The 10,696-nt window shown below is 37.6% G+C and overlaps 1 protein-coding gene across 1 annotated transcript in view; it reads left to right on the top strand.

The window, feature by feature from the left end:
* Positions 1–4,505, top strand: part of LOC104490144 (SPARC-related modular calcium-binding protein 2-like) — a 6,741-nt gene extending 2,236 nt beyond the window's left edge. The window contains exons 3-4 of the mRNA XM_010132394.1: positions 1,181–1,221; positions 3,963–4,505. Coding sequence (XP_010130696.1) covers positions 1,181–1,221; positions 3,963–3,986 — 65 coding nt within the window. The 3' untranslated portion in view covers positions 3,987–4,505. The remainder of the gene's footprint in view (positions 1–1,180; positions 1,222–3,962) is intronic.
* The last annotated feature ends 6,191 nt before the right edge of the window (positions 4,506–10,696 follow it).

Here is a 10,696-nt window from a genome sequence, read left to right as displayed (position 1 = left end):
GCTGGGAAGGAAGAACATTGTTGAACTTTCTAATGAATTCTCGTTTCTCAAATGTGGTTTAGAGATACAGTGAGGAATGTGGTCATCTGCCAAACAGGTGGAACAACTGCTGGTAGGCAGCCTCCTTATCTTGCTGCCAAACTCACAGGAAGGGGAACAACTAACTACAGTCTATAATGGTCCCTGCAGAGTTCAATCACACAATTCCTGAAAATGAAGAATTGAAAAAAAAAAAAAAGTAAAGAACAAGAGTAGGTCCCCATACTGTAAGGAGGTATAGAACACGAATATAGGCAAATTGTTTTGTTTGTCTACGACCTTAAAATGAAGCCAAGGCAGTAAAACAAAGGTGTCATAGGAAATGAAATGCAAGTCAAGTGGGAAATGCAGTCGTAAATAAAATGGTTTCCACAAAATTGGTTGTATTCAAGCCTAGGAAGGAAATACTGCTAAAAGACAGAATAGCTCTGTGTTGTACTAATAAAGTAAATTGCCTATGGCTCACAGAATCAGATCTCTCAAACCAAGTATATCAAATCCAGGATTTTTTTTTCTGTGTTTTTTTTTAGCAGAGGTTCTCCAAAAAAATGTAGTCAATAATGAAAACAACTGTTTTTGGAAGGAAAAAATACCTCAGAACCTTTGCTTTGAAAAAGTAATGGCATCCAGTTGGGAAAAAAAGGTCTTATTCTTACTCTTCTTCATCTTCTTCTTCTTCTTCTTTCTTTGTCTTCTTCTGTCTTCTTGTCTTTTTTCTTTTTTCTTTTTTTCCCCCATTTAGGGCACTGTCTTGGACTTTGCCACTAAAGAAACTCAAAACCCAGTGATAATCTTGTTATTTTACAGATTAAAGGTGAACGATGTCTTTGGCTCATAGAGCTGTTCCTGTGCAATACCCTTAGGTAAAATGAATGTTTTCCAGACAGTCTGCTTGTCCATGCTGCTTTCCCACCAGGGATAATAGGCTCAATTTACTACTATATAACTGTGTGAAGGAAGCAACATCAAGTTGAGGAAAGAAAAAAGTGAATGTTTCAATGAAAGATCTGAAATATTTTGTCTTGTTTATTGAACCCTGCTCTGAAAAATACCATTTCAGAATGAGGGGTTTAGTTCTTGGTCATGATACATATTTCTTGAAAACTGTATTTATAACATTTTCTTTTCCCTCCTTTAGCAGCCCCTAAAACCAACACTGAGAGCACTTCATCCAGCAGGCAGGTGAGTACTGAGGAGAGCAAGGTCTCCATTCCTATCTTGCCCAGTTGAACTTCTTGAGGTTTAGCAGTTACCACTGCAGCTTCAAACTGCATTCATCTGCCATTCTGCAGACCTGCCAGGAAACTGTAGAGTAGCATCCCAATTAACAAATTTTGACTTAAGATCTGTCTAAAGGAAGCTGAATCAATCAACTGCAGGTAAATGGGCATAAATGCAAAGCAGATTAGGCCTGCACGTGGATGTTCCTACTAAAGCGTAAATTAGCATAGTGATAACTAGATGAGTGTAACTGAACCCTCATATGAGTCTTCTGCGTTCCTGAATGACAGCATTCCTATACACTTTTAAATGTGCACTGCTTTATCTTCATTCACCTTTTGTTTAACTGCATTCCGTTAACTTTCCTATGTCACACTATAGAGGCAAACTTACATTGCTTGAAATGACTCTTTGTGAACAAAGCCATCCATTTCCCACGCCCTGTGAAAACCTATACATTTCATAAACACCACTGAATTATTATATGGCGACTAAACACCTTTTAAAATCTTAATGTAGAGAAAAGAGCTGTCATTTTCAAATGCCTTCACTGGCTAAGCAAAACGATGCTGGAGAACTAGGGTTTGCATCAGTTTGCTGATGTATGTTGAAACTAAAATTGGTTAGGTCTGCCGAATGATTGTAGGAAATAAAATGTCAAGTGCCCTGACAAGGTAATCTGTGATTTGGTTTTGCATCAACTTTTTGCAAAGACTTGATTTTGTTTGTCTGTATAAAACCAGTGTATGTGATTCATGGAGCTGTGGATAGTCAAGGCATCCAGAGTTGCAAAAGGCACAAAAGCAGAGTTTTTAAACCAAGGAAAGACACATGTTGAAATGGAGGGACTCAGGTTTCCACTTGAGCTCAGGGAAATTGGTTTAAAAAGGGTTTCTCACTTGAGCTTGTCTATTCTTATAAACATTAATCCTAAAGATTCAGTTTTCTGGAAAACATGGGGACAACTTCCTAGTACTTTTGCCATGGGTCTGAAGTTGGACTTATGAGTCTGTTGGTTATTATAGTAAAAGAATCATCCTCGTACCATTCTTGCGTCAGTTTTGTATTAGTTAGAGGAATTAAATGATTCATGCCCACAAAAGCATCAGTAAATTATGAATTGTTTTTAAAAATATTCGTGTAAACATATAATAAGAACAGCTTAGGTAACCCTGCAGCTGGGAAAATAGGAGCTGAACTAAAAATATCTCAAACCCATAGTTCTTGTTAATATCTTCCCATCTATCAGAAAGCTAGATTAATTTGTTAAAAACTGAACCCAGGGTGAACCTCCCCACAAGCAAAGAGAAATCTTCCTCTCATTGTTGCTAGTCAGTTTGTTACTTGCTTCATCACTGATTTGTTTGATGTGAGGTTCACACTTCCTAAGGCAAACTCTATCTAGGTTGCGGGTTCTACCAGAGATGGAATATCAAATATTCTCACAGCTAGAGGGATGTGATAAGTTTCTGTTTGTTTAAACTAATGTTTGTGGTCTTAACTTTGCAAGTTCACCCCACAAATCACTTATGCTTTAAACGAGGCAACCTGAAAGCAATTACCCTGTCAGAACTGAAAAACATTCAAAGGGGTGATGTTAATTTTATAATGGCAACTACTGGCACACGTGCATTACACTTGAAGCATGACAAGCCCTCTCCCCTTTCTCGTAATGTGATCCTAACTTGCAGAATCTGTAATAAAATTGTTGTAAAGCATCTATGTTTTCTAATTTTGTCCAATAATTTTGCTGACTCAGCACCAATTATTTTAAAAGCTTTTGCTGACAAATGATAGCCATGAATTAAGGCTTGCTCAGCTAACCATCTGTTGGCAGCTTCATACTCAAACAACACAAGGCTGCAAATGTGAACTTTCAACACAGAAGTTTTTCACTTGAAAGGAAGTTATTGAAAGGCAACTGGGCTGGGTAGGAGCTGCTCAGAGGAAACCACTCATCTAAGAAGTGATCAGATTTGCACCACTCAGGAGATGGGCACTCAAGAGCTCATTTTCTACTAGTTTATTGGAGCAGTTTGGTTATATATATGTTCATGTGTGCTTAGGCACATATTTCTGAATTTTTTTTTACATATATGCACAACTCTATGCATATCCACACATACAAGCTTACTGAAAGACAAGATATAAATACATACACTAGTATGCTAACTGATTCTCAGTTGTGGTTGCTCTAAAAGAGGTCAAACACAAAGGATCTGTGAACTGGGGTAGTGGCCATGTATTTTTCCCTCGCCCACCCTGTCCGACAAACATACACGTACATGCACACATGCTGTCAACGAGACCCAGAGGGTCTTTTGCAGCCTAGCAAAAAGTTTACAAGGAAACTAAAGATTGTCCATAAGATTTTGGCCAGCAGCCCATTCTTTATACATTACGTGCCACAGAAAGGTATATTGCCCCAGAGACTTGCCCAGGCTGTTGCTAAAACTGTGTGTTTGACAGGGATAGATTTAAAGAGTCCATAGGTAAAAAAATAGTAAAGGTGTTGCCCGTACCCTTGTTCGTAGATGCCATGAAGGAGTACAGAATAGGATTTTTTTATTCATATATATATTTGTGCAGAACTCTTGTGATAGTGGCATGTGGACACTGCTGAAAAATACAGATCATTGTTTATACTTGATTGCCTGAAAACATCATTAATAAGAATGCAAATTTTTCCAACTTTCTTTCAGCAAGTTTCTAAGAAGCAAGGATGAACAGCATACTGATCCAAGGCAGATCTCTTTGACATGTGGGAGATTTCCTCACCAAAAAGCAATAAAAACAACTGTAGTATTTGCACTTTGTACTTAAAGATGTAAATTCACTTTGTAGAAATGAAATATTTAAACAAACTTTTTTTTTAATCTGTGAAAATGTAATGGCTAGTTTTGAAAAATTATCACATACAATGTATGTGCATTCTTCTGTTTTCTGAAATATGTAAAACATGTTGGAGATGTAAAAGTTTGCATTTAAACCATTTTTTTAAGAAATAGCTTTTTGGCAAACAGTAGCACAGAAACCTGATTCTATGTATTTTGGTTTCAATAGTATGCCTTGTTTTTCTTAATCAATACTGTCATTTAAGTAGAGTTATGCTGAAAAGTCTACTGTATTCTCAGTTTTGTCCAAGCAGTGTTGGATGTTTCAGGTTTTCAGGACTGAGGGAAGTGTGTAAATTGCTCTTGACTTTGTTCTGCAGTTTTCAGCTGAACAGTTTTTTGATCGGTGGCAGTATTTTATTTCATTTTGGTTTTATTGTTGCTATTATTATGCTTTCCAAAGATCATGCAATGAGAATGCAACCACTAACAGATTCAAAACAGTTATGCTACAGCTGGGAAACTTGTAGAAAAATCTATCCTTTTATCCATTTTTGATGTGCTTTCCGTTATAAGTTTCAGTAGGATTTCTTCTCCTTCGATTTCACTTGGGTTGTTGCTAAAGCAAGACAAGAAGGAGTAAGGTGGATTGTAATGTCACTCCAGTCTGGGTCAGCCTAGGTCTAGGCCTAAAAGCATGTTTCTCTGGTCAGCGCTAAGCAGGAACAGAGCTGATAGTGGTCAGAACTGTAAATCTAAGTATAGAGACAGGAAAGGCTTTTCTTCCTTTTCTTGCCTTACACCTGGCTGCCCCCATCAACTCTGGTTTGCCTCAGGGTCCACTAGAGGTAAAGCTGAACAAATTATGAACAGTTGCCGTCAGGAGGGGCTACTCACATAACACCTGCCTAAAGCTTTTTCCTTGCTGTCTGAATGATGTTCTCAGAAGTTTTCATACCTTCTCTGTCATTTCCCACCCCCAGTGCTTTTTTTGTGTGTGTGCCTGAGGGGAATAAGAACTTGTGGATGTGAATTTAAACCAGGAGACCCAAGTAAAAGAGGTTCAGCTCTTGAACAACCGTGAGTTACAAGCAGCTGGCTGATCGATGCAATGGTGGATGGACTGCTGGAATCTAGGAGCTGACATGAAAAGGCAGCACAGGCAGTGATTTCATTCTGGTTTCACTAATGCGTGGGATCTGACATGTGACTAGCTAATCATAATAGCACCTTGGCTTGAGCTTGTACCTGGAAAAGCTTTTTTTAAAAAATAAAATGTTTCATTTCAATTTCAACATATGCTGAAGTGATAGGAAACACTGTATGCAATGGAATTGTACCCCAGAAATTGTGTACTTTAAGCAAGTACTTTAAGTTCCTCCTACTTGGCAGCAGGAGGAACCAAGATGCAACTGTGTGTTATCATGTATTTTTGTTTTAAAAAGTATTTGTTATTCTTTTATATTGTTAAACTTTGAATTTAATTTTCTTTATAGATTAAAGATCAGTATGTTATCAAAATAGGCTGGTGATTTTTCTACTGCAATACAGGTAGCTGTGTTTGGAAGCAGGTACACACAGTGGTGAGTGTCACTGCGTTGAGTTTACAAGAAACCTCATGACCTCACATTGTGTTCATCTTCTTTTCTTCCTTTGCATCTTTATTGAATTCTCTCCTAGGATTATTCATGCCTTATTCATACCACTGTTTTCTGAAAATAGTGATTTTGAAGTCAGATCCTTTGTTGCGACTATCTCCATATAGCTTCAGCTTGGTCGCTTGCCACTTCTCAGCAATGTGCAATGTGGCATACATATAGACATCACACCTTTTACCCCTGGTATGAGTGTGAGCTGCTGAGCAACTTTCAACCTGACTGGAAACAATGAGGAGAGGCAGGCAAACCCTGAGAATACTCAGCACCTGGTAAAAAGGGCACAGTATGGTTCATAGCAACATTTTGTAAGAAGCGTCTAATTCCATCACTGTGGTCTTCAGAGACAATATAAATAAGTAAATAAGTAAAAGTACAAATGTAGGTAATTGAACGTTTTGCCATGTCTATGGTTTGAAATGGCAGCCCATTTAAACTGGGAGGGTGGGTGTAGAGGCGTATTTGGACTAGCCACATGATTAGGTAATGAGTAGCCTCAACAGCTTATCAAAACATAGATAAAGACTATATGCATTCTCTTAGGTATCCAAAGACATCTACAACACAGTCATTTAATGACTCTGCAGTGACTGAAACATATGTAATTGCTGTACGTATTTCTGTGTTGTCACATTCACGGTTCATTTCAATTTCCATCCACTACACTGCTTGATTATAAGCAGTACTAAGTTCTCATTGTTCCAGTTAGAGTCCTGATTCCTAACGGGAGCACACTTGAAAGCCTGCTAAATTCACCTTGGATTTCTGTATCTCCCATATATCCATCAGATAGTTAAACTTGGATAAATCTTGACTTTCTAATAGTAACCAAGCACAGCCTTGATAACAAATTCATGTGAGTAGGCTCTTAGGCTCACACTACAGTACCAGTGTTTGTTTAGTTCCACAGTAATAAGTTAGTTCTAGTTTTCATCCTATTCCACATGCAACAGTTTAATTTCAATTTTAATTTTATTCAATTTTTCAATTTTAATTCTGTTCTTATTGAAAGCACAACTTACATTCTGCTTTTCATTGACTAGTATTTGTTCTGGTTCCAGCTATTGCTGCACGGATTTATTTAGAGGTTTTGTTAAGTTGTAAGTAGAAAACTATCAAGTTTTAAAAATGTGCATGTATTCAATGATTTGTCCAGTCTGTTGCAACATCCATTAGTCAACAGGCCACACAGTAAGAAATGTTCCATGTTTTGTCAACACTTTGGATAACTTTCTCATCTTGTTCCCAGCCCTGGAAGTAGGCCAACTTCATAGTTTCAATTTTACCAAAATCACTTAATTCGCAGTCTTCTCCTAGTCTAACAAAATGCCTGGCTTTCATTTTGCAGAACTGGGCCCTGAATGATTGCTCATAATGACAGTTTTTCTTGCTAATGTCATTTCAGATAATAACAGAGGAAAAAAGCATTAGTTCATATGAGTATAAGAGAAGAGACTTAAGCTAAGTACTCATTGCATATAAATCAAGTACTGCATATAAATCTGTACTTTTCTAGTTTGGACCAGGCTTTTGCCCTTCGTAAGTGCCATAAGCCAATGGAGGAAGTAGGCATTCCTAGAAAGCTGTGAGGAGAAACAAAAATATTTATTGCATCATTAAAGGGATTTGTGTCCAAGGTTTGATAGATTTAATTAACATTTTCGTTTTACAGTAGTAATAAAAGATGAACTAATAGAGGTTAAGAAATCATCCTTGGCAAAGACAATTTAGTTGTTTCTTTTAAATATTTACACTAGCATGCTATGTAACTAGGTTATAGAAACTGGTGTGAAAGACTCTTTAATGCAGAAAGTGAGAGTTTTATTACTTCTGTTTTCTCTAGGTTGGCAAATTGATGTAATTTTGGAGAAATTACTTCGACATTAAATAGCAACACACTAAATTTGTTGATGTGTGAAACATTAGAGTTATTATAGTAAATTACTGATACAAACTATACTCTTTGTCCCTCCACTTAAAGAGTTTCACTTCGAGTTTTGTAAATGAAAATATGCCCTTTGTTTAAAAGACGTAAATAATACATGTTATTTTTTTTCTTCAAACAAAAGCTCATGTGGAAAGCATTTAGAACAACATATTTCTCTAGAACATCCAGTGAGGGGCTGACAGGGAGAGAAGGCTCTCCAGTTTTTATCTAGGTTAGCAATAGAAATATATGCAATATTTTGCCTTTCCTACATTCACCTTCCTTATTTCATCATACTCTTTGTTCTCCGAAATAATGTCACTGCTGGAATAGAAAGGCTATTGGAAGAGAAGATAGTGAAATGAAAGTCCATTTTGTGCATGTGAACAATCTTTTCAATAAAATGCAGTCTTCTGAGACAAGTCTTTTTATTCTCAACATCAATTCCATGCATAGGATTGCTTGCTTCTTATCAAATACAGAATTAGTCCTTGCAGAGGCACAGAACCCATTCTTGGATAAATGGGTACTTTATGAAGAAAGTCAATCATAAAAGATTAGCACAGTCTGTGGAACTGTAGGTGGAAGGCTGCAATTTTGTGTCACACCATAAATAAATGCTTATAAAGATTTATAAAGCTCACTCAGTACTTGAAGCAATTCATGAAGATGCCTGTATCTGTTCCAAGTAGTCAGTCAGGAAAAGAAAAAAAATAAGTGGTGTACGAAGTTTTCATTGAGAAACTGTTTTCACTAAACCATGACTGACTGATTTAATGTGATTGAGGCTTTCCATGAAATTTCACTTTTAAAGGGTTTGGGTTTTTTTGTTTAGTGGTTATTTTTATGTGAAAATTTCTTTTCCTTTATCTAAAAAGCTTGAAGCATGAACATTGAAAAGGGGCATTTTGACACCAGTTTTATCCCAAAATTAGATATTGTGGAAGGTAGCAGCATTCTCGCTATTTTTTAAAAAATCATGTTTGTTTGAAAGAAGGCAGGTTTTTAAACATTAATTTGTCATGCTTCATGCGAGTCTCATTTTGTGGTCTTTGAGTGCATTGCTATCCCTGGATAAGGAAAAGAAATCCTACATTTTCATTTAACAGGACTGGAACCTGGTGAACTGATGGATTTAGCACTGTATGCACACAGAACATAAAGAAGAAGGTAGTATGGCTATGGGTGTTTTTCCTAGTTTTTATCTACGCAGTACAGTTGAAGCAGAGTGAATTAGTCACCTGCAGAAATATATAGGACACTTTTCCAGCTTGCAAAACAAGCCTACCATGGGACTGTATGCAAATACCCTTAAACCTAAAATAATATCCTAGCATATCAATATCTTTTACCAGTCATTTCATCAAAGGCTGATGCGTGCCCAACCCCACTTTGACCGCTACTTGAGGAGCGGCTCTAGCTCTGTTGGCATGTTGCTCCCCAGGTAGTTTTCCTGAACCCACAGCTTGGGTTAAGTCTTCTGAGACCCTAGGTTGGGTTACCAGTGGAACCAAGACCCAAAACACAGAACACAAGAAAAAACACGATGACAGATACCGTAAATTACAGGATATTACTCCATAGCTCAGATTTTTTACTTTGGTGGACTGTGATCCACTGAAAACTCCTGCCCTGTATCATCTATGACAAACCCTAACTTCTTGCTTCCTAATCAATCAAATCCATACTCTATGACTCTGCTTCATCTGAGCAGAAGTCAATGCGAGTTGCAGCTAAGCAGTGTTTGAGAAATACAGTGGGCCCTCAACAGATGCATGTGTTCAGTTAACTCCCACCTAACAATTCCTCCTTCTGCTCAGCACCATATGATGGAGCAATGTCTGCACACATCAGCTCTTTAATGGTCTGCAGATGTGAGGTGTACTTCTCTCAGTCCCTAGTATTTCTTTGCGTTGAACATTCAGCATTGAGAGAGGAAGCTTGTTCTCTAGCCTATCTCTTGCTTTTATCCCAGGAGCCTGAAATGCATTGTTGCTGCTTTACATAGGTTTCAAGAGATATTTGCAAGACAAAATATATGAAGGATGAAGTGCTGAAGTAGTAGAAAAAAAAGAATATGCGGTTTAAAACAGACTAATAATAAAAGGCAGAGAGAAGGAAAAATGAAGCAGAGGAACAGAGAGAGAGGAATGAAAGGAAGATCATGGAGAGACGGCAGGGGAGCTGAGGAGGGTGGCCAGAGTTATGTGCTAAACCCACATGTGGGAGCGAAGAAGGAGCAAAGAGAACAAGTACGGTAGGAAAGATAGCAGGTAGAAGTGGGAGGAGAGCGTAAAAGGGGAAGAATGACAGACAAGAGGAATGGAAACAAAACAAGGATAGAAATGGTAAAGATAGAAATAAACAGAACTACCCTTAAGGACTCCATGAGAAGGGAAAGTTTGAGGGACCCAGGAGAGAAAAAGAACAGAAGAAACACAAGTGAAAACAAGATCCCAGATTTTCCTGGGCACAGCATCTCTCTCACACAGCATCCTTTTATGACTTACACAAGAGGTCCAGCCCGCCCTTGGATTGTTTCCCTGTCCATGCATGAGGTCTGAATTTGGTCCTTTGTATCCCGGTGGCTCCAGCACTTTGTTCCAAGAGACATTTGTTTTCATGGCCAATCCCAAGGCTTCCTTTAGATCCAGGAAGCCTAAGCAACATTTAATGAAAATGTGAAAGCAGAAACCAGTGTATTTCTAAATTAGGAGCAGATTTGCACAGGATGAGGAAATCTGAACCACAACAAAGATAAATTTCCTTTTGTATTTCTGATTCAGGAAAGATGCAAGCAAAGTGTAATTAGATGGGGGTGGTGGTGGTGTTTTGTTTTGTTTTTCCTTTTTTAGTTTTTTGTTTCATTTGTTGCACCAATAGATCCTCTACAGGCTTGTTTGATACCCTACAGTTTAACATTTTCTTTAATCAACACATTGATGGCAAAGGATTATGAGTGGGAACCTCTCATTGTCTTTTTTTTTTTTTTTTTTTTGTTTGTTTTTTTTTTCTCTGGG

Source organism: Buceros rhinoceros, unplaced genomic scaffold (genome assembly GCF_000710305.1).
Source record: "Buceros rhinoceros silvestris isolate BGI_N320 unplaced genomic scaffold, ASM71030v1 scaffold4063, whole genome shotgun sequence".
Taxonomy (NCBI): Eukaryota; Metazoa; Chordata; class Aves; order Bucerotiformes; family Bucerotidae; genus Buceros; species Buceros rhinoceros.
The sequence above is the reverse complement of the archived record's forward strand: the minus strand, read 5'-3'. Positions and strand labels throughout refer to the sequence as shown.